Source organism: Crotalus tigris, unplaced genomic scaffold (assembly GCF_016545835.1).
Source record: "Crotalus tigris isolate CLP2741 ecotype Arizona unplaced genomic scaffold, ASM1654583v1 scf7180000018599.1079084, whole genome shotgun sequence".
Classification (NCBI taxonomy): Eukaryota; Metazoa; Chordata; class Lepidosauria; order Squamata; family Viperidae; genus Crotalus; species Crotalus tigris.
Genome location: NW_024097097.1, coordinates 662,865 through 690,860, shown reverse-complemented (window position 1 = coordinate 690,860; position 27,996 = coordinate 662,865). Strand labels below are relative to the sequence as shown.

The following is a 27,996-nucleotide window of genomic DNA, read 5'->3' as shown; positions in this document are numbered from 1 at the left end:
AAAACAGCTCAGGAACCAAGACCTTCTTCTTCCAAGTTCCAGAATGCTGCACTTACTTCTCTCTGAAGAACTCAACAATGTGCTATAGATGTTCTCAAGGGCCTCAACATATCGACTATATTCCAGATTCATTTCTTCAACTGCATGTTCAGTTGCTGCCATCACTTCTTGGAAACAGTGTTCAATCTCATCTAAGGGTTTTGCCTATCAAGGATAATGATAAGTATAAACTCCTAGAATGAAATTCATGACTTGCAAAATGTGTTCAGCTTTATTCAATCATCAAGTGAGCAGATGTTTATATAGATCTACTGTCATAATACTCAGTTTTAAATAGAAAACTAATTTTTTCACTAGGAAACTGCAAACATGGAATACTTGATCCAACTGACATATTTTTGGAAGTGATTTGAACACTGGGATTGTTTCATTTTTTTTCCAGTAATATGCTTATGAAAAAAACATTATTTTAACTAGGGTTAACAATGTAATTATATTTTGTAAGATTCTCTTTGCCTACTCCTATTAAATAATAAACAGCTTGTTTTAATTATGGCTTGTTGAAATGCAAATCCTATCCACATTTTTTCAAAACTCATTTCTACTAATTTTAATAGAGCTTACTCCAACTAATGTTGAAATTTCATAGTTTTTATTGCCATTAAAGACAGAAGCCAATTTCAAACAAAATCTGAAGGGGACTTAAAGGGACAAATACACTGGTCCATTTTTGATGATTACATCACTGAATACAAGCATTTATGAGATTTTAATATGCATTAATAATATAACCAATCAGTTTTCAATGCCACTAATATGTGCAATCCTAAGTGGAATTTTGTATGATCAACACTTCATAATATTACTTTTACAATTTAGGAAGGACAATCCAATAAAAGTACTAGAAACATAAATGGTGCTTGTGAGAAGATTAAATAACAGTGGATTGGAAATTAAATATGAATTAGCAATGTGATGTAATTGCCAAAATGGCAAATGAAATTTTATGCTGCATCCATAGAAATATAGTTTACCAATCATGGAAAATAATCATGTTTGCTTTAGTCAGACCCTTCCTCACATATTGTCCATTTCTGGGCATCACACTTTAAGAAGGATTCAGAGAAATTAGAACAAGTTCAGAGAAGGATAACTGGGATGATCAAAGGACTAGAAACTAATTCCTATGGATAAAGGTAAATATGTTCAGTGTACAAAAAAAGGACTGAGGAGCATATAATAGCATTCTTCAAATACCTGAAAGGATATCACACAGAATATGGATAAGAAATCCTTATGTATTGTTCCACATTGTTCCATACATCATGCACAAGACACATAAGTATGGATATCTTATAAGTACAGATATAACCTAGAGAAAGTCATATTCCTAATTGAATGCTATCAAATATTTCATAACATAAAAATCAGTTCAACAGATAAACCATTGTCCTTCTTTGGAGGTATTTAAGCAGAGGATGGAGCACAGCACAGAGTAGTGAGACTCAGAGGCCACTTAAAACTCCATGATTCCAAATTAGAGGAAGATTTTAATTTGTAAAAAAAATATATTGGTTGGCTGAGAAGTTTAGGAGAGAGATTTTCCCAATTGCAAAATGAATTATTCTAATCAAGACATGTTGTATATAGGTGTATGCAGGACAGGCAAATAATGGCTCATGAGTGCTGGCATCATGGAAATACCATGAATCATGCAAATATTGTGATGCAAGTACATAATTGCTGCATTGATATGCTAGTATCAGATGCATGTCATTTTGCGATTATCATGGTCTGTTACTGATGAAACTGGTTCTGCCTGCCCCAAATAATCCAGAAGGTGCTGGTTTATATGCCCCACAAACACCAATGGTATGTTTGGAGGATGACTAAAGTTATAGAGATACTGGATTCAAAACACATATGATCTCTGGAAATGGGGACAGCACTGGACTCCTCAATTTCACCATCTGAAATATAAAGCAATATTTTACCCAAATGTGGAGGGAGGCGATAGATTAAGAAAAACTAAAGTCCTATCAAGCACAATCTCCAGTTTAAGTCAACAAGGCTTTGGAAGGTGTAATGGGTTCACCATTTCATTATTTTCCTTAACTATATTTAGGATTGCTCTGTTATTTATCAAGGCTTATTTAAGAAAAGTTGGGAGCATTTTTAATGTGGAAAATCCATATTTTAGCACTATACTCAGTGATGCAAAACCTACTGCATTTTATGCAATGTGATATCAAACTTTCAGGTGGATCAGTAAGCCATTCCACATCTAATTCTCTACTTTTCTTGGTTATTATAAAGTCTTATAGAAAATAGTTCCACTTTGAAATTATAAAAATGCTTATTTCACAAAACGTTTGCAGGGAAGCAGACAACCTAAACCTTTTGCAATGCAACTCATTTTCTATTAATGTGAAGTTTAGCTTCAAAAGAAATCTAGAGTACATAGTGTATACCAGATTTGTGACTAAATATCATCAAAGCTTCTTGGGCTAAATGTTTGCAGGAAAATAAGCACATTTCCAAGAATTGGTCTTTTATCTGTAGGATTACTGGCTTTGTTTCTATTTCCCAGTACAACTGGGTTTTTTTTAACCTTAAGAAAAAAAATGCGGTCTTTTCTATGTATTCCAATACTTTCCTTTTTCTTTAAAAGGCAGAAAACTTCCAGATGTGTTAGACTTCAATTTCTATAGTTCGCAGCCTATTGAATATTATGTGAGGTGATGTCCAAGAAGGTAAGGGAATTCTGTGTTTTTCTTGGGCAACCTTGAACAATACACATGTATATAAGATCTATCTATCTATGAACTGAAAAGCCGAACTTGATGCAGCACTTTGAGAAAGAAGGAAGTTAAAAATCTCCATCTATACTATTTAGAGTGAAACTATTACTTTAAGGAGTTTTAGTTACTTCATTCATTCAATCATTAATCTGCAAAACCAAAACTTTCTTATTTCTTCACAATACCTGAAATACTTCATGCAAGTTCCTCATATCACAATGTTCCTTCAGGCCTGTTTGGAAGGCATGCGCTATTACATAGATCATGCAGGACCTGGCACACTGGAACATTTGAGCAGCCTTGATTTCATCAACTAGTGCTTGGCACACAGCCCCAGAGAGCAAATCTGGATCAACAAACATGAAAATCCTAAGGAAATGAAGAGTTAATATATATTACATAAGCAGAACTTATTAGTTGTAGATATGAAAGTGAATCCAAGAGTCTGCATGGGAAACTAAAGGCCTCTGTAAACAATCAATTCCATGCTTAAATCCACAATATTCCAGGTTCAGTAACGTTAATGTCCCTTCAATATTAATAGTTTCATCTTGGTACATTTGATCTTTTTGATCTAGCAATTTATTTTCCCGGGGACGTTTTATCACAAATTATAAATCTATTTACAATTTTACAAAGTTTAACTAATAGAAATCAAAGTAAAGGTATATTAAAGAGTCAGAGTGATGTTCTTCTGAAACAAATATGTAACATCACACACATACAAAGCATACTTAAAAACCTGGGAATAAACAACTTGGAAAACTTCTTTCAGCCAGATGACCATTTGATGGGGCAGTAAACTTTTTGTATCATTTGATGGGGCAGTAAACTTTTTGAGTTTACTGCCCCATCAAATGATACAAAGTCCTAATTTTAGGATAGATTTAGGCACAAAAGAGACATGGAAAGTGGAATACTTACTTATCCTGATAAGGGAATGAGTCATTTTTGAGACCCTGTTCTGCAGAGACTTTCCTTTGGTATAATATCCCTAGTGGGTAAACACATACACAGCAATCAAAATGCTAATGTCCATGGTCTGATTTTGATTCTACTAATAATCAGTTGGTTAAGGGAATAAAGCTCAAAACTGCCACCACAAGCTAGTGGACAGCTTGAACAGTAAATAATCTCAAAGCAGTCTTAACAAAAGCGTGAAATTTGCTTAGAGATAAGACTTTAATTGTGTAATCTTCCTGCATTATTCATAAAGCATTCTTGGAGAGAGGTCCATTGATCATTGCATATTTAAAGGATAGTCCATCATAATTGTCCCATATTTTCTGATCCCTTTTCCTTTGATGCTAATTTTATGTATTTATTAATAAATAGCCATTATATCATAACAAATACAACAAACTAAATTAAATAAAGCTTGCCTACCTGGTATTGCGCGTTCTAGTTTCAGTTGGCAAGCATAATCCAAACCAATAGTGCAGAAAGGCTTGGGTAAAGTAAGCAACTTCTTAAAAAAATCATAGACCCTCTCATATAAGTCATCAGATAAGCAAGGCACCTGGGGGAAAAAAAAGCCCACAATAAATGTCCAAGCAGAAGTTTCTTCATTTGAAACACGTTTAATTCTCAGAGGTGTAAGAATTTCTGCTGCAGGTACTAATTATGTTAAACATGAGTAGAAAGCTAATTGTATGATTATAATAGGGTAATAGAATTCCCATTTATTAGTCGTCTAAACGACTAATAATCTAAACACAATCACAAAATTTTCTTTTCCCATTGATACAATGAATAATGCAGGGCACAGTAGGGGCCAGGATGGCCATTCATAAATATACTGCATCCTATTATCTGTATCTGTCAAGGCAAGCTGATTATGAAAGTGTTCATGGCATCTTTACAAAGCTCTGCTTCCTGTCCTAAGATCAGAGTCCCTGCATTCTTAATCTGTGTGTATGCACACAAATGTGCCTTCAAATCAGTGTTGACTCCTGGAGACTGCCTGGACAATTTCCTGCAGTCTGCTTGGCAAGGTTTTTTGAGGGTGGTTTGCCATTGCCTCCTTCCTAGGGCTGATAGTGAGTGGCCTAAAGTCACCAACCCTTCAGAAAGAGCACATTTAATTCTCATGGGTGTAAGAATTTGTGCTGCACAGGACTAGAACTCACAGTCTCCCAGTTTCTAGCTGAATGCCTTAATCACCATACCAGATTAACAGCTCTTTTTAATAATGAGCATAGCATATACATAGTGATACAGCAAACTAACCTTTGTAAGTCCCACCCTTTGAAATTGATATGGAATCCCAGTGTCAAAATTAATGCCTGATATTAGCGCATTCTGAACTATTAATCCCAGTGCTGAAGAAATAAGGTTCTTACTTTGATCAGTGTATACATCAGTGTGTGAAGCAGAGGGATGATGTGCTTCTGATGGTTACATCTTTCTGCCTGGAAAAAGCAGATAGTTACGTTAAATATATTCTAAATATTGAATTATTTTCTAAAGAAGATAGGCAAAGTTTCCCAAAATAAAATCACAGAAGAGAGGAAGGCAGCCAGCCAGAGCACTGCAGCTGCAATGCTTCTGAAAGAATACATAACTACAACTGTAAGAAAATATGAGACCTCCTTGTGCTTTGCTGTTTAATAACTGGTCTCTTCCTTATTCTGATACATTCTGATAAGAAGGGTTAAGGATTGAAAGCTACAGGAATGTGTAGTTTGAAGGGAAGTTTGAAGGAGCTAGGCCACAGGTCGGCAACCTGCGGCTCCGGAGCCGCATGCGGCTCTTTGAGCCTTCCCCTGTGGCTCCCAGCCTCCTCTGCCTTTGCAGAGAGAGACAGAGACAGAGAGAGGCAATTGCGCTTCCCTGCTTCTCTCTCTCTCTCTCTGTGTGTGTGTGTGTGTGTGTGTGTTTGTGTGTGTGTGTGTGTGTCTGTGTGTATGTGTAAAAGAGAGTGCACTCACAGTATTCTCCGAGGAGCTGAAAAGCTTACTGGGCGGAGCTCCTCCCTTTGCTGCATCTCTGCAGGAAGCAGGAAGCAGGAAGGGCAGGAGAGAGCTAGCTAGCCCAGCTAGGCTGACTCAGGAATTCTGGGAGTTGAAGTCCATGAGTCATAAAAGAGACGAGGTTGCTTGTTGGACAACAGCTTGAAGCTTGCCAGGTGAGCAGCAGATAGGGGGGGGGAGAAAGAGAGAGAGAGAAAGAGAGAGGGAGGGAGAGAGAGAGGAGAGAGAGAGAGAGAAAGAAAGAGAGCGGGGGAAGAGGAGTGGCAGACCAAGGGCAGATAGAGAGAGAGAGAGAGAGAGAGAGAGACCCTTTTGACATCTAAAATGAAGATAACACTGCATATATCCTTTTTTTACCTGTGTGTGTGTGTGTGTGTATACACATACATATATACATATACATATACATATATACACACACACATACATACACACACACAACACACACACACACCTATAATAAAGGTAAAAAAGGATATATGCAGTGTTATCTTCATTTTAGATATCAAAAGGGTTTTGCGGCTCCCAGTGTTTTGTTTTTGGTGGGAAACAGGTCCAAGTGGCTCTTTAAGTGTTTTGGGTTGCCTACCCTTGAGCTAGGCATATATCCCATAACCAAAGGAGAATAAGCTAAGTTGAATAGTATTTGAGAAAGCTGGTCCTAAAAAACGACAAAAGTCTTTTTAATCATAAAACATATGGAAGGATTTATTGTAAACAGAAGATTTTTTTTAAATGATACTTTGCTAAAGACAAAGTATTGCTCTTAATGTATTATTTTTTTTCCACTGACATTAAATTTTGAATTTTTACAAAAACACTGAAGATTTGCTTTCAGTGGAAACTGTGAGATGAATGTATATTCAAATGAGCCTGCCAGAATTGTGGGAAAAGAATATTGATATTATCTGTCTCTAGCCAAACTCAAGATTCTTTACTCTCAGGATTAAGGGCTAGGAATGAAAAGGAGTAAAAGCAGAGACAAATTAAGGAACATTGGTCTCCAGTCAACTCTGCAGAGATGATGGGAGGTGTGATAAACTGAGATAAAGCAATCAGAAAGGAAATAGACCTGCAAATTAGATGTTGATGCTATGAATTCTTGATCTCGAAAGAGTGCAAAATTGCTTTTGCACTGGGATTTGGTAAGCAGCATGTCTTGTTTTGCTATTTTCAAGAAAGGAATGGTGAGACTTTAATCTAGAGCAATGCAGACATCCTTTTTTCTTTTCTTTTTTTTAGCCAAGGGCTACTTTAAAAAAAAAACTTTTAGGAACTTTACACACACAAAGAAGTAGGACGAAAATGATTGTCTCCTTAATTTTTAATTTTGACATTTTGAAAAGTAAGATAAATTTGCTTAGACTGATTTAGGTTAGACCCTTTTGTTATTTCTTTTTAGAATAATGGATCAAAAAACATTCTGTGGGCTGAATTTTCACAATTTGTAACTGAATTTCAGCAGTACAATGTCTGCATAAGAAAACCACCAAGCTCAGAGAGCACCAAGAACTCTAGAGAAGATATCCCTATGTGTCAGCTGCAAGAGAAGCCAGCATTGCTAACATCTCTCTGTGGTTATGATGCCCGAGGTCCCTGACAGAAAGTCAATTTCATTCTTTCTAAATCCAGAGAGTAAGGACTGACCATAAAACATAGTTTTATATTGATGATCAAGTCTGTCTGGGCTACCAACTACCCCCAAACCTAAATTAAGGTCACCTGGATTGTTTACATTCCACTTTTTCTTCAGGAGATCAAGGCATCTTACGTGGGAATCTCAATTTATTTTATTTCAAAAACCGCCACAATCACCTGCTAAGGTAGGTTGGATAACAAGAGAGCGACTGAGTAACAAAAGTCACCACTGAGTTTCCATGGCTGAAGGTGGACTTGACCTAAGTTTCCAGGATCCTAATCCAACACATTTACTATTATATCACAGTAGTTCTCATTCTTACTCTTTCAAGTTCTTTCACCAAAATTTTAATCCAGAGGATTCCATTTTGGGGATTCCGGTCCATTTTCTTGTGCAAGGTCCATCTCAGCATCCCTGAGAGATCAAAATCGAAGTATCTATTAATGTTTCATTTATTAATCCAAGGATACTATAGTAATCAGTGCTCAGTCATTGCAGGGTGCAAAAAATGGCCACTGGTATGCAGCATTTTATTGTTTATATAGTTCACAAGCAGCAAACGTTTCTACATGACAATAGCATTTCATTGGCTAAACTCCTTTACCAATCTTCAATATAGAAGCCAGAGGCCAGAAACAAGGAATAGCTGGCAATAACATCTTGTTGTTGTGAGCTAGCTGCTATCAAGCAGGCAAGGTCATTGCACAAGCTGTGCACTTTCACATCGCCATGGTGATGTGAAGGAATGAGATAAATGTAGAGAAGAGACACCCAGGTGTTGGAGGGGCAGTATTCTGCACACGACCTTTCTTGGCCCTCAACTCTACATTTCACTCTTTTTTGTTTTGTTAGATGAAATATTGTCGCAAGAGGGGTTAATAAAAGGATTATGATCAGGAGAGGAGCATCCTGGCAGTTGTTTATATAGGGCCAAAACCTGACCTTGAGGTAATGTGAGAGAGGATCTGGGATTTAAAAGCTCCAATACGTATATTGTAAAATGAAAGGAATACATTACATAAACAGCACCCACCAAGATCCTAAAGTATCAATTTTCAAATAGAGGCCAAATTGTGTAAAATATTAATCTGGTGCTGGATGGTTCGTGAATTATCAGAAATATTGAAACAACACATTCCCTCAAAACTTTCACAACCCAAATGCTGGTGCAGAAGCAAATAATCAATTGCAGCGTGATTTTGCAAAATAGCCTTACTCAAATCTTGCAATTCATGGTTGATTGCTGAAATAGCTGAAGAAATAGCATTAATGTCTTTGCTAAATTACATGTAATAGCATTAATGTTGAGGTGAGCACGAACAGCAAGTCCTGGCACGCCCACTAGAGATATAGCCAATGTTAAAGTTCCCATTGAATAAAATTCTGTTATAGTCAGTGAAGTTTTGAATTACTGCAGAAGGGGTGCAAACAGGGACTAAACATGTAGAAAGCAAATTTTCCATATTGTGTGATGTTAGATTTTGCTTCATTCATTGCTCGAATGATTATTTGGGTGGGATGACAGTTGCTGTTGTCAAAGGGCAGATGTTAACGATCAGACACAAACAAATGATGGATAAGGAATTTGTAGTGAAAACCGCAAAAATGGCAGCGCGCAGATTCTCGGGGGTCAAGTTCTTTTCATCTCCTCACGTCACTGGCTGCCTATCATGTCAGGATCGGATTGGTTGCTGTGCCATCTGTAGAATCACCCTTGCCATATCTGGGACTGGGTCCAGGGACTGGTGCCATGACATCCCTGGCTGGGTGAACATAATGTGCTGGAATCCACAAAGGTCCTGTAGGAGCAAGCACAAGCGGCATAGCCTCGCCCCCAAGTGATCAGAGGGACTGGTCCCAACCATGCTTTGTCTGGTAATGCCCGATAATATACCAGAGGTGGAAGCAAGCTTGTTTTCTGTTGAAAGTGTCTCTGATAAGTGGTCAAATTTTGAATGGAAATATTCAATTGGTGTAATGTAAATAATACTTTTTGAACCTGTTGTATTACCCATGACAAATTGGGTACCCTAGATGATCCGTCCTTTTTTATTTGTTTGTGAAGGCAGTTCTTAAAAGACTGACAGCACGTTCCACGATGGGACCCGTGGAATTATAGGGAAGACCATGAGTAAAAACAATATTTCAGGTTGTACAAAATTGTAAATTGTAATTAGGAATAGGAATATTCCTAATTAGGAATAGGCTGGCCTATTATCAGTTTTTAGGGAAGAGGGCTTACCCAGGGCTGTAACGGCCCAAAAAAGATGAAAAATAACATGTGAAGCTGTTTCCCCTCGTGGAGGTGGGGGAAATTGTTTCTAAATAGGTATCAATGGATAAATGAATATATTTCCAGGAAGCCAAAAAGAGAGAACATGGATAACATCCATTTGTCATAATTGATTAGAGGCAAAACCACATAAAAGACATAAGACATAAAAAAGACATACAAAAAAATTTGGCCCAGGAAGGGAGAAGTGACTGCGTATATGAGAAATAAAATATAAATGCTTTCAGTTTTGTAGCAGCTGCTATAAAGGGAAAAACAAAGTCATAAGATTGGGGTCAATCCTGGGCGTGATGTAAGCACCTGAAAGAGTAAAAATAAGTTGGCACACATAATGAGAGTCAGAGATTAAGTTAAAAGGCTGTTGAGAAAAGGTTTGAAAAGCTAAAATAACAGCAGATAATTCTGAGCATTGTGGTGAGGATTGCATTGCAGTGTAGGACACTTTCCAGGTATCATCATGAGGATCCTTGTAAGCAATTGCTCCTCTCATTCACCCCCATCAGAAAAAACAAACAAGCAAGTCAAAGATCTTTAGGCAAATGATATGAAATACAGCCTATATAATCAGTTAAAATACACTAAAGAGATAAGTTATTTTTGAAAACAATATTAATTAAATCAGTTCCATTTTGATGGCAAGCTCGTGTGCATCCTAAGGTTATCATTTTAGCAACCACCTGGATAAAAAATAAAACATTTTGGGATGGGGTGTGGGGTTTGAGGGCTAACACACACTTCAACAAATTAACTCATTCAGTTCCATGCTGTTTGCATAAAACAATTCCACATACAAATATTTCATTTCATACTTTCTCCAGGCAAACCATGTACTCTTAATAAGGCCTTTTTGTATTGTTTTTATCAGAGAGGGTTTTACCCTCTTCCAAGTCTTGGAAATAACACAGAACAACACAGACAAACATATATACACAAATACTGTTACAACAACATTTATTTAGACGTATTACTTGTCCTGCAAGAAGCGAGAAAAATAATGAGGTGATTCCAACCAAAAGTGGTTTTGAGGGCCCTAATCATCTCCCATTTTTCTCACCATTCCAAGCCCAAGCATAATATTCTGAGTGGCCCCACACACACACACACACACACACATATATATAACACAAAGCACCACCAGACATTGTCTGACAGGGTTAAACTTAACAGCCACATGAAGTTTCAAAACATTCCAATTGTTCAAAACACTTTACAGAGGGAGTACATTTTGAGTTAATTTATGTCTTTAAATTACTCTGATGATTCTCCTTATTATCTTTTTCCTACTTCAAGATAGTTCCGCTAATATTTTCCTTGTGGGGGTGTATGATGGCTGAGAAAAAGCAAAAGAATTAGCCTCTTCAGAAGGAGCTAGAAATCCAATTAAAGATGTTTTATGAGGAATAAAATTTACTTAATTGTAATCAGAAGGGGGGCTGGTAGTTAATTGCTGCCCTTCTGAAGCATCTGAGCCACATTTTTTCCCTTGCTTGATGGCACTGAATATTATCGATATTTGTACTGGAGCCCAAGGTTCAAGATGTAAATTGTGCCCTATCTTTTAGCCTAAGCGTCCAGTGCTCAGGATTCCAAGGGCAGTGTTTCCCTACCTCAGCCCCCAGCTTCCTTACGTCTGCTTCAGGCTCTATGCCTGATTTTTGTCTTTGCTGGTGCCGAGATAATTTACGACCCATACTTACCACTGAGGGGTCTCGTAAGACAAAAGTGCACTTAGGGGTCTATTCCAGATGATGGTAAGCATGTTGGCTGTCACTTCATCCCCGGGGGGGTTCCCAAAAGTCCCTGAGGGCACCAGCTGTAGTAATCAGTGCTCAGTCATTGCAGGGTGCAAAAAATGGCTGCTGGTATGCAGCATTTTATTGTTTATATACTGTAGTTCACAAGCAGCAAAAGTTTCTACATGACAATAGCATTTCATTGGCTAAACTCCTTTACCAATCCTCAAGAATATAGAAGCCAGAGGCCAGAAACAGGGACTAGTTGGCAATAACATCTTGTTGTTGTGAGCTAGCTGCTATCAAGCAGGCAAGGTCACTGCACAAGCTGTGCACTTTCACATCGCCATGGTGATGTGAAGGAATGAGATAAATGTAGAGAAGAGACAACCAGGTGTTGGAGGGGCAGTATTCTGCACACAACCTTTCCTGGTCCTCAACTCTACATTTCACTCTTTTTTGTTTTGTTAGACAAAATATCGTCACAAGAGGGGTTAATAAAAGGATTATAATCAGGAGAGGAGCATCCTGGCAGTTGTTTATATAGGGCCAAAACCTGACCCTGAGGTAAGGCGAGAGAGGATCTGGGGTTAAAAAGCTCCAATACATATATTGCAAAATGAAAGGAATACATTACATAAACAGCACCCACCAAGATCCTAAAGTATCAATTTTCAAATAGAGGTCAAATTGTGTAAAATATTAATCTGGTGCTGGATGGTTCGTGAATTATCAGAAATTTGTCCCCAGACAACTCCAGAGCTATTTTAGGTTGAAAGTTTATTCATGACATGCTTATAATCCACTTAAGCATGTTGTGTGAACCTACCCTATGTGGGTTAATTATTCCTAGCATACATTAAGACGAACCATCTGGAATCTGCTGGATTTGATCAATGTTCTACTCAACCATTTGGCAGTTCTCTTTTCTTTAGGCAAAGCTCTGCTATCTCTCTGCCTGAAATATCTCAACTAGAGATGACCGATGGAAATTTCATCTTTACAAAGCATGTTCTTTGACAAGAAGCAATTGCTTCTTTTCTGTAGTTTTATTGGTAATGAAGAATTTAATGGGCAGAGATTTGTCTTCTAGGATCAGATCAATTACTTCATCTTTGAGCAAGAATCTCACTAAGTAAGATATCCAAAAACAAATTCCAAGTGAATGACATCCTAGCATGGAAAGTCAAGCTTTCTTTGCTCCAGCTTATGTAGACAGAATGTGTAGGAGATGATCAAGCTGAGCCTGAGGGAGGGGTCAAATGCGTCTTCAGTCTTGAGTTCCTTTACGCCCACAAGAAATCTAGGTCCAGCCGATCTTGAATCCCATTGCTCTTATCTACCACTAATTTGCCTTATTAGTTAATAAATTAGCTAATAGATTCTTGAAGAGAGCTTAAGCTTGCAACAGACCTTTATATTCATTTGAACTGCCTGGATTTCCTGATTTCCTGTGCTTGACAGAATGGAAGTGTAAGCACACAGCAACCTATCTCTTGGAAGGCTGGCAATCTGGAGTGATCTTACCTCTCTCACTCTGGAAGGCTGGATGATGGCCATCAAGTTCCCGAAGAAGGGCATGCACACTTCGGAGAAAGTCTGACTCAACCTCTTGAAGCAGAAGAAATAATCAACATGCGGTTCAGTGATTTCTAATTTTTTAGTTTCATACAAACTTACATAAGTTTACATATACATAACCCCTATCAATAAAGGCAAAATCCTGGTAATATATCAGTAGTATTGTTAGCTCCTATCTGAGATATGTACATTAAGCTAAGCAGTACCATAGTTATGACTAATAAATCAATATTGTGGAACATGGATAAAATCAAAATATTCTCAGCAGTATTTTCCATACCCACTTTCTTTCCTGGCACTATTTACAAACAAAACTTGAAGAGTACCATATGTAAACAATTCAATTTATTTTAAAAAATGATATTTTTATTTAAACAACCCATCAGCAATTACTATCAGCCATGAATTATCTATAGGTTTATACGTATTATGTATTGTAAAAAGAGGACAGAGTACAAAGAGGATAGAAAATTGCAACAATGTTCATTTTTTATAGTAAGTGAGTTTAATCAAGCCTATAATAGTTTTTTAATGCAGTCTTTAAGTATAAATAATGTTTAATTTCAAGGCACCCTAAGACTCTTTGGGTGCTCCTTGTGTTTAAGCATAGCTAGCTGTTTTGACGGAATCGGCAGGTTGGGAGGTTGGGAGTGGAACTATAACCTGGCTAGCTTGGAATCTGTGCAAGGGAGGAAGCAGCAGAAACCTAACACACACCCACACACCCACAAAGGCCTGAAGTGCTTATATGGTTGTTCTCAAGAGAGTGCTGTTAGCCTGGTGAGATTTTTGTAAATAGGCGAATAGCAATAAAGAAATTTATCTGATCAGCTGACAACGTTGTGTTTGACACTCTCCTGTGTTTTCTTTTTTCTTTTTCCCCCAACAGGGAAGGATAGCAAAAGAAAATTGGAACCATTTCACTTTTCCTAATTAGAATGTCATGCTCTAATACCAAGCACAGACCTGGGTTTTCCATATCTGGACAGTGTTTAAAGGAGTTGATTGCAAGCTTAATTGCAGCCACGCCTTTTGGAGAGCTAGGTGAACGGAGATCTCAGTTTCACTCAGCATGGCCTCAGTTCCTGTGCTGCTTCTGCAAAATAAGATGATGGTGTAAGGCAGAGGTTGTGAACTGCTGCGTGGAAGAGCAAAGGATGAAATGGTTTGCCTCCCACAGCAGTTCAGTGTTCAGAATTAAATCCATACTCACACAAGTGCATGAAATGAGATTTCCTTTCCCTCCTGCTGCTACAGCCCCCACTCCACCCAAACTCCTCAGCATTGTAATCCTCCAGAGCTCTTTTTACAAACATATTGGAGGCTGCAGTGAGAATTCAGTCTGTCAGGGTTATCCATTCCTTTGTTGAAAAAATTCATAGGATAAAACCTGAAACTTATCTTGATGCAATACAGGTAGTCCTCAAGTTACAAACCATAAATTGAGCTCAAAATCTATGTTGCCAAGGAAAACATTTGTTAAGTGAGTTTGCCCCATTTTATGATGTTTCTTGCCACAGTTAAGTGAATCGTTTGCATTTGTTAAGTTACTAACACGATTGTTAAGTGAATCTGGAATCCCCATTGACTTGGCTTGTCAGAAGGTTGCAAAAACTGATCACATGATCCTGGGACACTGCAACCATCATAAATATGAACCACTTGCCAGGCATCTGGATTTTGATCATGTGACCATGGGGATGTTGCAACAGTTGTAAGTGGTCATAAGTCATTTATTTTAGTGCTGTTCTACCTTTGAATTGTCATTAAATGAACTGTTGTAAGTCGAGGACTACCTGTACACTTTTTTTGGCTAGTGTTCTCAGGCTTAAAACAGCCTTCCTGGTCTGCCACCCTCTACATGAGCTGAACTACAATCCTTTTAGTAGCTTTATCATATGACTATAGTAGGAATTTGGAGTCAATATAGCTCAACTGCATCAGATTAGAGGAAGGCTGTCTTAGAATGTGCGACATTCCACAACAACACTAAATATTGTGAGGCCAGCTGAGCATAAACCATTGCTATTCAGGATGCTGACAGGCAGAACAGAGTTAGCTAAGATGATGAACAGACTGTTACCTATGGGATACTTGTCCTGTAATTGTAAATACACTGCTATAGACCCATCCTAGCTTCCAAGCATGTTGAAAGGGCTTCCAAAGTAAACATAGGAAATGATATTGTGAAGGTCTGGCAGTAGAAAATACAGCATGGTTAGAGTTTGAATACAATACTCTGAGACTGCCATAGATCAAGAAGGTCTCACTTACCTTAGTATGCTATACAGAGCATAAGGAAACTCATGACAGCCAAACAACAATAAGCTAATCATTTATATTACGGGATCTATATACCCAGCCAGATCTCTAAAATAGGCCATTTAAACCTGCCAATTTCCATCATGTAGAAACATACCTAAGATAGACTTGCTTTACCTGCCTCACCAGTGTTGATAATACCTGAAAATATTTGAAAGGATTAGAAAATGGAATGTATCGTCTCTTCCCTCTTGCCCTGAAACTACAGATCTCTTAACATGTTTGAAGCCAGTAAAGTCAAGTCAGATATTATCATACCTGCAATATCTGATAATACATTCAAAGTGATCTCCAGAGTCTCCTGATATGCAAATTTTCTTGTCACAGGCTCTCCCTCTCCCAATTTCATCCTGAACCTCTTTGGAAGAAGATACCACCAGCCTGTTAGAAGCCACATGGATTCAGTGGCTTTGTCCCCCTGCCATATTTTCCACACTCCAGTGTATTTGGCCCAGTTTTGAGGCAATTATCCAGCACCTTTGGACCAAGAGCTTAATGGTAAAGCCAACCTTGTAAAATGCTTTTGTTGTTAGCTATTCCACAGCCTCACATCACCTGGCCTCCCTAGAGCATACAGGCTGGGCTACACTATGGAATTCATGCATTCATGCTTGAGAATGAATCCAGTGAGCCCAAGCAAAGATAATGGCATCAGTTTCTCCTCAGCTGCAAAACAAGAAGTGCCACCACAACAATCTTTTGAAATGTGGGTGGATTCATACTAGTGGTTGTTCCAAAATGTGCTACCACTTTCCTCGTAAATATCAACATGCGCATATACATACTTACAAGAATTCAGGTGACAAGACATGGGCTTAAAAATTTCTAGAGAAGTAACTTGTGAAACAAAATCAATATAAACTCTGAGGATATTTTTGAGACATTAGGATTCAGAAACTCATATAATGAATGCATAAAACAGGGATAGGCATGTAGCGATCCCAAGGTTTCAAGACTGGTATTCCCTCCAAACTCCCTTAGATGTTGCTATCAAAGTACAATTTTTAATGTGACAAAAATAATAATCAAAATCAGTAATTACATTTATTAAATTTAAAATTACTCACATTTAGATGTTCAGGGCTCATTGTATGCTCTGGCATACAACTCATTAGCTAATTTCCCTACCTCCGTATTGTATATTTATGGTACTTCCACTGTCCTGGGATTTTTTTAAAATAACTGGGTTATTAAAATATTGTGTGGCTATAAAAAGTTAGAGGTTTGCAAACAAAGATGTGGGATAATGTGCCCAGGTACTTCTATTTTTTTTTAGTCTTCCCAAGTAATTCACTCATTATTCATCTTAAGTACCAAACAATTTTCAGCGGTTCACAAAACCACATGTAAGAGTTGATTCCCATCAGAAAAAAATCAGGAGACTTATGTAGTTAATAAGCTGCAAGTTTCATTGACATGGGTTGGGGGGGGGGAACGTATCATTTCGCCAGACACCAGGAAAGCAGTTAGAAAAAACAAACAAGATATTTCCACCCCAAAGTACTTTGAGGTATATTGGGAAATGGTGGGAAATGATTGGAAATGGTTCAGGTGTTCTAATTCTTCCTAAAGACTCTGTGAGAGTGATTGAAGGAAATCCTTTCAGTTCTAAGCAAATATTTTACAAAGTTTACAACTTGCATCTCACTTGATCAAGCATTTCTTATCTAGTTTGGACTGCAACTATCTGGAATGCTTGCAGCACTATGGGTGGTGGGACTTATGACCACAATTGGTAGTCCTCGACTTATGACCACAGTTGAGCCCATAATTTTCATTACTAAGCAAGACAGTTGCTAAGTGAATTTTGCTTCATTTGCCTCACCTTTCTTGCCTCACTCTTTCTTCACAGTTCTTAAGTGAATCACTGCAGTTGTTAAGTTAGTGATGCAGTCGTTAAGTGAATCTGGCTTCCCCATGGACTTTGCTTGTCAGAAGGTTGCAAATATGGTCACGTGACCCCAGGACCTGGCAACCATCATAAATACATTGTCAGTTGCCAAGTATCTGAATTCTGATCGTGTGACCACAGGGAAGCTGCAGTGGTTGTAAATGTGAAAAATAGTCAAAAGTCACTTTTTTCAGTGCCACTGTAACTTCGAACGGTCACTAAACAAATGGCTTAAGTCAAGAGCTACCTGTATTTCAAGCCATTTAGGGGGTGCCAAGTTTGGAAACTGCATTAAGCAGCCTCTACTTAAGATGCCTGCCATTGGATAGCAATTGAGAGGAAGAATTACTGGCCTTTTGCACAACATGCTTAACTGGGTCATGGAAATACCTATTTAAACCCAGCTGATTGACCCTGCAAATGTATCCAAAAGAGATAAGACCAAGGCTAGAGTAGGCTTATTTGGGATAAGAGTAATACTTCTCTAGTGAACTAATTCCCTCCATTTTGTGGAAACAACTTACTAAATGATGAAAATGGGCACTCCTTCTTTGGCTGCTGGGGTTGTGGAGGTGTCAATCCCCCTGCAGCCCTAGGGAGGGGATCAAAAAGGGCAAAAACAGTTTGAGTGTTGGTATTGCTGTGTTGGTGCTGGAAGTTCATTTTCCATGCAGAAAAGGGGAGGGGGATAAAGCCAATATAGGGGAAAGGGTAAATGACGGCCTTCCAGTGTCCTTGGTACAAGCTAGGAGGTCTAAAAACATGGCACTGTTCAACTGTGCCACTGCCCCAGAATAATATGCTACCAACAGACCTTTCTTCTCTCATGAAGATGAAGCAATACAGCACTTTCATTAAACCTTTATTAGAGACCTAAATCCTTACCTTGCTGGGAATTATTGTATATACAATGCTACAGAAGTCATTACTGCATTAGATTTTCAAAACCAAAATGTGGCCTGATAAATTTCAATCCATATAACATTTTAATCATCGAAAATATAATTGAACTGATCACGCTGGATGTTTTGCAAAAGGCATCTGATCATGTGTCCATTCAAAATACAACACCTAATGATTCTACTAGTGATTTTTTTTTGAGGACTAAAAGTTTCCTTTCTCATCATGGGTGGGCCTAATTGCAGAAACAGCTCTAACCATTTCCGGTTTTCTATTTTAGGACCCCAGTCACTGCAGAAGTTGTTGTAGACAAACTTCCTCTTTACACCTTTTGTCAGAGCCATCAGTGACTGCTGAAGCTACAAACAGCCGCCAAACTCCCATCACTCTTAAGGAAGCAATTCTACAACAGAAGTTGGCTATACCTTGACATATAGCAACAGCAGACAATGAAGTATTTCCCTGCATTTCCTGGAAGACAATTCTTAGATATTAACTTTAAGCCACACAGTTTGTAAAATGTGTGTAAGTCATTGGGACCTCTTTTAAGATAAGGCAACTGTTCTGAGCCCCATATTTGGGAGGGGGGATACCTTACTTAAAGTAAGATTCAGAATGTCAAATCAGCAGATTGCCTTTCATTCAAGGCAATCAAAAGACACATTACCTTTGTTTATTCTTATGCAACTGACTAAAGTAGCAAAATAAAATGTACATGCGCCTCTGCTAGTTTTAGGACAAAATTAAATCCAAGCAAATTTTGCAATTGCTCTAGTCTGAGGGAATAAAAACTGACTTGTCTTGCAAACAGCTGGTGGTTTCCTTGATCTCTAAGTCTGCTGTTTTTCATTGACATTCTTGAAAAGTAATATGCCAATCTCTTCATTATTTATGTATCTTGAATCTCAGGAAACCTGACTTTGCATGTGGTCCTAGGCACGCTCTCTTCAAAGTTCCGTTGAGTAAAGTATGTTTAAAACTGAATGCTGGATGTTTGCTAAAATTGGCTTAAATTAACTAGTCAATAATAAGACACAAAAGGCAATATTGATATATGGAGAAATGGGCTGTTTTTTTTTAGTGGCTAGAATGAATGTATAGAATAAGGTAAAGTTTGTTCTGGATTGAAAATGTGCTCAGAAATCTAAGCAGTCTGTTACAGAAAGTGTATGCTTTTGTAAAAGTTGCTTTTAAAAAATCTAAAATTTTCTGCTTTTTCTCCTGTTTTATTACTATAAAAGATTTTGGAATTTACAAGGTTAATTATGTTAGTTTGTGCAGCAAAAATCACAAGAAGCTTTATAGCGCCAGTAAGAATTAGCAAATATATTAGCCCATAAACTTTTCCTACATAAAAAGAAAAGTTTTTAAAGAACCCACTGAAACCAGCTGTATAAAATGAATTTGGCTACTTTATCAAATATTTTGAAACCTACTAGCATCTATTATCTGAATAAGTACAGTATTCAAAAGTCAAGGCCCCTTAAATCTAGCTTGATTCTTGGTGACTACAAGGACATTTCCACATAGTTAGAGAATGATGTAGGATCCACAGAACATTAGAGGAAAATAAAATAAAATAAATTAAGTAAAATAAAAGTAAATTGTTTCACTATTCATCTCTACAATTTTACAAAACTTTAATTTTAATTAGTCATGTAGCTTTTGCAGCTTTTAGTTTTCTGGAGTTTTTATAAAATATACCATATTTTAATTCTACAGTCATTGCCCTCACAGACTCTAATTTTACTAATTTCGCAGCCTCTGTATTTATGGTGGTTGAAGGCAGTATGCTGCAAAGTAAAGAAACAATTCCCCCAATCCATTTAATTTCAGTGTGTTGAGTGGGATTCTACTGCTTAACTGAGTAGACTACATTTTCTATACAATTCTAATTTTAGCTTGGGTCTTCCCTTTCCTTTTAAAGAGGGTGGAAAAACTTGCAAAATCTATTGCTATATTCGGATTTAGCTTGGGGAGACCCAGGAGGAGACAGGGCCTCACTTGAAAGACTGTATTATACTGTTGTAAAGCTCAGATATAAGCATTTCAGGGCAGGAGCTAATTTCATCTCTCACTGGCATGTACAGGGCACACTGCAGAAGAGTGGGTGGGGAGATGAGAAAGAAGTGGGTAGGAACAACACATTATTTGACTTCTTTGGTTTAATTAAGCTTCAACATTAATTTAAATGAAGCAATTGCATTTAAAAACCTCATTTGTTTTAACTCAACAATATTTGTGTAATGCTTTGGGGACTACAGGTAATCGTGAAAACTCAGAAATTATACCTTTGCTGCAAAGGTTAATATGATAACCTTAGAAACAAATACAATAAAATACGTCAGACGGGCATCGCTCAGGAATTATAATTTTTATGTTCAATGGCTAATTGGCTTTGTTGCCTATTTTAGTCTTAGGCTGCAATCTATGTCTCTTTTACTCTCTGTAGTAAAATGATGCATCCAAGGAGAAAAGTGGCGTATTGCAGAACAGAAAAAGAGCAGGTACATTGTTGACTGGAACCAGAAACTGGGAGCAGAATTCCATGCATGTTTTATCATATGGAAAGTCTACTAGTTTCAATGGAACTTATTTCTAAGTAAACATGTAGTGACTTGTAAAAGAAAGAATGTGGTAATGATTCCGAGAAGTGGCTGAAAGCTGGCAAAAGAGACTATGATTCCATATATGCAAATGCAAAAATAGGTTGATTCTGATAAGAGTTGGTGCTTTTAAAAGAGATGGTCTTTTCCCACATATCAGGTGTTTTGTGAGTTATAGCTTTAGCCAGAAGGATATGCACATCAGTTCTTAAACGTGAACGATCCTTTGGAGAATTTCTCCAACTCATCACATTTAATTAGATGGGATGAGGGCTTCAGAAAGCATTTAGCATCTCTGATACCATTTCCAGTGACATTTTCAGAATATCAACTGAAGAGATAATACAGTAGGAAATCCGACATATTGCCGAATCTGTTCATAAAATGAAGCAGCACATCCAAAGACCTGTTAAAGTAGTTCTGCCTCCAAAACTTTATACAGAAGTGATCATGGCTAACATGAATTGGGGTAGCAATGGAGACAAGGTCTCACTCATTTCTCCTGAGTTCTGACTCAGGATTTGCTCAATTCACTGAGTAATAAACTACAGTAATGAAAAGGGTTGGGTTCTTACAAGTTGCTAACCAATGAACTATTATTAAGAAAGCCATACAAATTTGTTATGTGACCTAATTAAACGTGTTTCTTGCACCTAGCTGTAGTACAAAAACACTTGTCATTCTGTATGGCTAGCACTCAAATCAACTGATCCATCAAGATCACAAAAACATAAGAATGAATGCAAAGTTAACAGAAATGGAAAGCATACCCATGCAAGCTGTAGAGATCAATTGAAATCACATTTGCCCACCATCGCCTTTCCTCCAGCTGATGAACAGGATTTGAGGACCAACCCACTTTTGTTGAAGTCTTCATGAAGCCTGAAATTAGATGGGGAAGAAATTCCCACAGCTTCCAAGAGACTCATTGCATTGGCGCTCACATTAATATTAACCATTTAATGGCAGAAACATCAAAGGCTGATAGACCACAATTTTTTTCATGCAGAAGTTCCAAATTCAACCCCTTGGACATTTCTAAGTAGGGAGAAAGAAAATTATATAAAACTTTGATGAATACCAGCCACCCCAGTAAGCTAAATGAAGCTATTTCTGGTCTCAGTGCATGGAAGCTTCAACATGCAAACTGGGCACCACATTTCAAACATCACAAACAGGGTTGTGGTACCACCTCCAACCTAAGGGTCTCCAGTAGTTCCAGTTCACACATTCACCCAGGAAGAATCAATGCTTGGCTAATTACATGTTTCTTTGAGGAGGCTCTTTGGGTGTTATATAAATAGCCTTAAACTGAGAGGAGGAGCAGCTGCTATGTGGCCCCGGCTGCAGGAGGGCACCCATCCAGCTAAATGCGTTGAGGGGCAAAGCTCCTGTAACACAAGCTAGCAATTGCGCAAAGAAACCGACAAGCCGCCTCCCAAAAGCAATCGCAGCCATCCTCGCACCTCTGTTCCAGTTTTTCCTGTCCCAGGGTGGAGGGTAATCTGGAAACAAGGGCGAAGTGTTTCTGCCAGGAATTTGAACACGCAAATCAAAATTAACCCGCTCCTGCCAGGCGCGCCGAGGGTAGTGGAGGGGAGCACCGCTGGCTCCCCTTTGCAGGGATAGCCCCGAGTCGACTGGGAAATACCTGTTGCTGAGCACCAGTTCTGATGGCCCTTGTTTACTGGGATCGAGTCTGCCGCGCTGCATTTCTCCCTTCCCGCCTTCCCAGTTGCCGGAGGGACAATTTTCCCTGCACGGGACACTGGCTGATGTTGTCACTTAGCAGGCGGAAGCATCGGTATCCGGCAGAGAGAGTGCGGTTCTTCTTTCCCTCACCCTTCACCCCACCCCACCCCGCCACTTCCCAAAGACTGCAACTTTGTCCCTCGCCACACAAAACTTTCCTGCTCCAGATATGGCCAAAACACTCGCCGTCCCTTTCCACCACCCCCCCTCCCCCAATGGATCGGACAACAACGCGGAGAGCCAGAGAGATTTTGGAGAGACCCATTCCTAGTGGCTCCAAAGCTTTCTAACGGGAGCCTCCGGAAGAGTTTTAACCAGCATTGGTGTTCCTTCGGAAATCTTAACGAGGAGCCCCCAAACGCCTCCTTTACTGGATTCTCCTGTCTGTCGCTGCGCCCCGTCTTTTTCTTCCGTCAACCTGAGGAAAGGGGCCAGCCGCAGCGGGATCCCAGGACGCGCGAGAAAAGCGGGCTCCGAGAGAGCAGCCGTACCTTGAGGGCGAGAAAACCGGGGACAGTCTCGAAAGCCTCCCGAGATCGGTCCTCGCCTGAACTCCCGAAGGACCCTTTGAGAAAGGGAGCCATCTGGCGCCTCGCTAAGGGGCCGTCTTCATCCGCGCGCCGGCCTGTTCGCGCGCGCCGTCTTGGGTTTTGGCTCGGCTGCTCAGGAAGCGTTTGGCAGGTTTGGCTCGCTCTCTCGAAGTTCTCTCCGCGGGCGGCCGCTTACCTCCTGCCCGAGGGCGGCTCAGCCGAAGCTTACAAAAAGATCCTCGCCGCCCTGCGAGAGGACAGACGCACTTCCTTTCCTGTCCGAGGGTTGCTTCGCTCGGCCCCTGGCTTTGCCACTCCGCCCGCCCGCCCGCCCGTCTGTCTGTCTGTCTTCTTTTCGGCGCCGAGGAATCGCTGAGCTCAGATGGGCGGCAGCGGGAGTTGACTGAATGTCGACGCCTCCCGGCAGGGAGAACCCAAACGGGAGTTACCGCAGAAGCCTAGGCTAGGACGGTGCCTCGCTGGCTTCACCGAGGGGGTGTTTTCGCCCACGGCCACGAAGACAGCTCTGTCCACGTGAGCTTGCGGGAGGTCAGGCAGGTGTTTGTCTTCTCCTTTGATGCCCGGCGGCATTTGCCAGCCTCTCGGCCGCTTCGCCTTTCCACAAGCAAAAAGCCTCTCAACTCCCCTCGCCTGGCCTCAACTCGCTTTCCCTCCTCTCTCCTACCTTAGTTCATTCTTTGCCAGTTTTCCCCTCCAGATGTTGATTGGGTAGAAGACCTTTATATTACCTAGTGCAGGGAGTCCCCGTCTTATGATCACAATTGAGCCCCAAATTTCTGTTGCTAAGCGAGACAGCTGTTAAGTGAGTTTTGCCCCTTTTACGAACTTTCTTGCCACAGTTGTTAAGTGAGTCACTGCAGTTGTTAAGCTAGTTACAGGTTATTAAGTAAATCTGGCTTCCCCGTCGACTTTGCTTGTCGGAAGGTCGCAAAAGGGCATCACATCACCCAGGGACATTGTAACCGTCATGAGTCAGTTGCCAAGCGTCTGAAATTTGATCACATGACCATGCGGAGGCTGCAGTGGTCGTTACTGTAAAAAATGGTCATAAGTCACTTTTTTTCAGTGCCATTGTAACTTTGAACGGTCACTAAATGAACTGTTGTAAGTTGAGGACTATCTCTCTGAAGCAGAGAAGGTCCTCACCAGTGATCTCTCTTGAAATTAAGCCCCTAACTCATCAGTTAATTGATGGGAGTTGGAATCCAACACATCCAGGGGCTTCAGTTTGGGAAGGCTGCCTTCTAATATATATATAATATAAATACATAAGAGATGTAATACAGTATTTCTTTCACATTGCACTCCAAAGGTCTTGGACGTGGATTTAAATAATTCATACTTAAGGTCGATAAATATAGCCACTGCAATTGCAATTCTCCCAATGCCACTGCTTAAGACAGGATCTGCACATGCCCGTTCTGTTGGGTGCAGTAGCCTGGGAACTTCCAACTCCAATCATTCCCTTCCCAGGGTGGGCAAGACTGGTATAGTGACTAAACCAAGACATAGCCCCAAATCTGCTATGGAATAAATTTGGTCACTACAATGAAAAAGTCTCAGCCTCCATAATGTTGTTATGAGGATAAATGAGAGGAATTACATAACATGAGCTGCTCTAAGGAAGAATGGGGATATTTTTAAAGCCCAACAAGAATTCACTGAATAGGCTTTCTGTAAGTCTCTACGCTAACCTTTGGCATACTCAATGAAGCTGTTCCAGCTGTCAAATTCCAGCTGCCACAACAGGCATTGAGTGCGAGAAAGCTAGTCGCATGCTTCAGGAGTTTTGGCGGCAACTGTTGTTTTGCTCCTTGAAGGCTCACTCTACTCCAGGCTTTGGTCCAAGTAAGACTTTGTATCAGTTCTTTCCGATGTCCAGATTCATTCCAGATCAGATGTTTTCTCAAAAATCTAACCCAGCATTAATCTGGGTCAGCAGTGTTTCAGGTACAGCACCCTTCTGCAGAAAGATGATCTTACACCTTTTAATAAAAGGTCTTACTCAAAAAGGGGTTTGCCAGAATTCTTTATAGGGCTGACTTCCTATAATGTCTACATTACAGTAAGTTCCGATGTTTACAAGAGGTGCTTTCCTGCAGACACAGAGCAGGAAGCCTTTCAAGAGGATGGTTCTTTCAGGGGCTTGCTTTATCTGATCAGAATTGCTAAACAAATATATACGCAGTTCCATTCATAACACACTCTAGTTAGATACTTTTCTGTGTCTTCAAGTTATTATCCCTAGGCTATTTCTCCTAGATCCATGTTGTCTAAGAGCTGGATAACTCCCAAATATGTGGATTTCAGATGTGGAGAATCATAATAAAGCAGCTTCTGTGGAACCATGGCATCATTGTGTCTGGCTTAATGTTCACTAGCATGCCTTTTGAGAATCTTTCATCACTTCTATGGCTTCAATACAAAATGACTAACAGTGGAAAAAACTAATTTGACAATATGCCTTGTATTACAGTAGCCTGTGCACAGTGTCTTAACAGGTTAATTAGAGTTTTTTTTTTCCTTAGATTTGTATTTTTGTTAGTTTTTAGTCCTCAAATGTATGGTGGATGATTAAAAGTGCAGATAATGTTACCCACTAATCCACCAACAAGGGAAATATAAAATCTGTGATTTATACCTGACAAAGTGCTACATTTTTCCTCTTTAGGTCTTGGAGCCATACAATTAACCACAGGTTGGGCTTCTTCATTTCTGGAGCCAGAGGTTTGAACTGGAAATTTTTTTCTAATATATCTTGAATCTTAAGGCTTTATTATACTGATTATACTTGTAAGCAGCAGACATTCCCCTTTGTAATAAATTGGATTTCTGTCATTTCTAATATTGCATTTGTCTTTCTGAGAAATCTTAGTTTACAAATGCTCAAGGGAGGATGCATGTCTGAAAAATATCAATATATGCTAATAGCTAGCAGTTGATAATTTCATCACTATAGAAGATTATCCATAATGAAAGATGCAAGGAAGAGGATGCTAAATTTCAACAACAACCCTCCCTCCTTTTTCTGATATTGTTAAATACAAGGAGAGAGGCCTGAATGATTAAATAAGTAATTTGAAATCATTTCCTTAAAGGAAAGAGGAAGAAGTAGTGTTTGTAGGGTTGGCCCAGTGACAGGAAAAACAAGAGCTGGGCTGAATATGAACTGCCAATCAGGATGCTATACTTCTCCTAAACAGTAAGAATTTTTCCATAGTATTTTTTAAGTAGAGAAAATTTTAAAAAAATGTTAGAGCACAGCAGAATAATTTTAAAAGTGATCAGAGCTTTGGTCATGATTTGTCGATCCATCCAGAAAATTAACATGGATTATTGACAAAGAAGATGATTATCAAGCTGACTTTTCATTATGATATCTTACTCTACCTTATTCATTTGTCCTGTGACATGCCTGCATCATATCATTGTTATCCCCTAAAAACCGTATGTCTGACAAATGGAAATCAATAGAACAGAATAGAACAGAACAGAACAGAACAGAATAGAATATCTTTATTGTCATTATGTAACTCACAATGAAATTAAGTGCTGTCCACAGTGCACACTACACACAAGTAAAAACCACAAATAACATACATTATATACAAACATCCTTCACATTCTATTCACCATTGCACGGTCCCTAATATTGCACTTCAATGTTGCACTATACAGTAGTATTTAACTATTTGTCTTTGTTTTTATTATCTTATATGTCTGCCAGATGGTAATAGTTCAAAAACAGAATGTCCAGGATGAGATGAGTCTGTAATATTTAGTCTTTAGTATTCTGTCCCATGTATCATTGGCAGATCCTATAGGTCAGGGGTTCTCAACCAGGGGTGCGAGATGATATTCCAGGGGGTGCGTAAACTTGGGTTTTCAAAATTATAGTGTATATGCATAATTTGTTGTTATTTCGAACTTTTGTAAGGGCTGTGAGAATATATCAGAAGCGTTGTAGGGATGCAAGATATAGAAAAGGTTGGAAACCACTGCTATAGGTCATCTATGCATAGATTTGGAAAACGTTATGTGTGATGTTTCCCCAACACTGGGAATTAAAATTAAAACTCTTTGCCTTATACAATTCTCATCAAAACGGTCAGGAAGGAGAATCATACAGAAGGACTCAAACTGTTCCAGGCTTTTGAATCTCAACATCCATCTGCCTAAAATCAATCAGGCTCCAGAGTCAGCTGTGGAACTTGGAAATGCTCTTTGTGCAGAATAGGGACCTGGCCAAAAACCAACACAATCTTCTTAGTTTAGAACATGGGTTTCAGTGACATAAACCTTGTTTGGTTTCTGTCTTGACTCTGAGTGGTGGATTATTAAATTTTATTATTCCAAAGATCTCACTAGATCCAAGATATACAAAGTTACCATATTTGACTAAACATTTGAATATCCATAGTAATTTTGGAAACTTTGGAAGATTTTTTTGGGGGGAAAGAGTATTTCTGTGGGATTTTTTAAAAATCATGCATTGGCCACTGAAAATTGTTAAATAAGATAAAATAGCACTTTTATATAAGGTAATATTATTCACCTAGAGCTTTTGGATGATAAACATCTTATATATTTCTTTTATATATCACAACTAAATTCACATTATATAATCAATCAACATCAAGTAAATACACTTTTGCAAGAATCTCAACGTGAATGTTTGTTTAAAACATACGAAGAGATCTCTTAGCACATCTATTACAGTAACTAGCAAGAAAAGTCACAACATAATTTTTTAATGATGAGAAAGGTTTTACTGGAACTTACATTAGGTGTTTTATGCCACTTATTTCCATAGATGTGAACTTCATTTTAACAGAACGCTGAGCTAAAAAGTAACTTAATGATTTATTCATTTCAGCGTCAAACTATTCTCATCCAGTGAAGTTTCCCACAAAGTAGCCCATAACTTTGTTGAAAAAATTAGATGGAGTCATGAA

General features: G+C 38.9%; 1 protein-coding gene across 6 annotated transcripts in view; it reads right to left on the bottom strand.

The window, feature by feature from the left end:
- Nucleotides 1-23,341, bottom strand: part of PIK3R6 (phosphoinositide-3-kinase regulatory subunit 6) — a 36,705-nt gene extending 13,364 nt beyond the window's left edge. For 2 of the 6 annotated variants that reach the window (XM_039355098.1, XM_039355103.1), the window contains exons 1-9: nucleotides 22,982-23,341; nucleotides 13,986-14,115; nucleotides 12,966-13,049; nucleotides 7,735-7,826; nucleotides 5,144-5,212; nucleotides 4,188-4,320; nucleotides 3,726-3,795; nucleotides 2,987-3,170; nucleotides 57-204 (exon numbers count right to left, since the gene is read on the bottom strand). In XM_039355098.1, the coding sequence (XP_039211032.1) occupies nucleotides 57-204; nucleotides 2,987-3,170; nucleotides 3,726-3,795; nucleotides 4,188-4,320; nucleotides 5,144-5,212; nucleotides 7,735-7,826; nucleotides 12,966-13,049; nucleotides 13,986-13,998 (793 nt within the window). In that variant the 5' untranslated portion in view covers nucleotides 13,999-14,115; nucleotides 22,982-23,341. Of the gene's footprint in view, nucleotides 1-56; nucleotides 205-2,986; nucleotides 3,171-3,725; nucleotides 3,796-4,187; nucleotides 4,321-5,143; nucleotides 5,213-7,734; nucleotides 7,827-12,965; nucleotides 13,050-13,985; nucleotides 14,116-17,166; nucleotides 18,418-21,508; nucleotides 21,621-22,389; nucleotides 22,548-22,981 lie in introns of those variants that run through there. The other 4 variants (XM_039355099.1, XM_039355100.1, XM_039355101.1 and 1 more) reach the window with 4 other exon arrangements.
- Nucleotides 23,342-27,996: the final 4,655 nt, after the last annotated feature.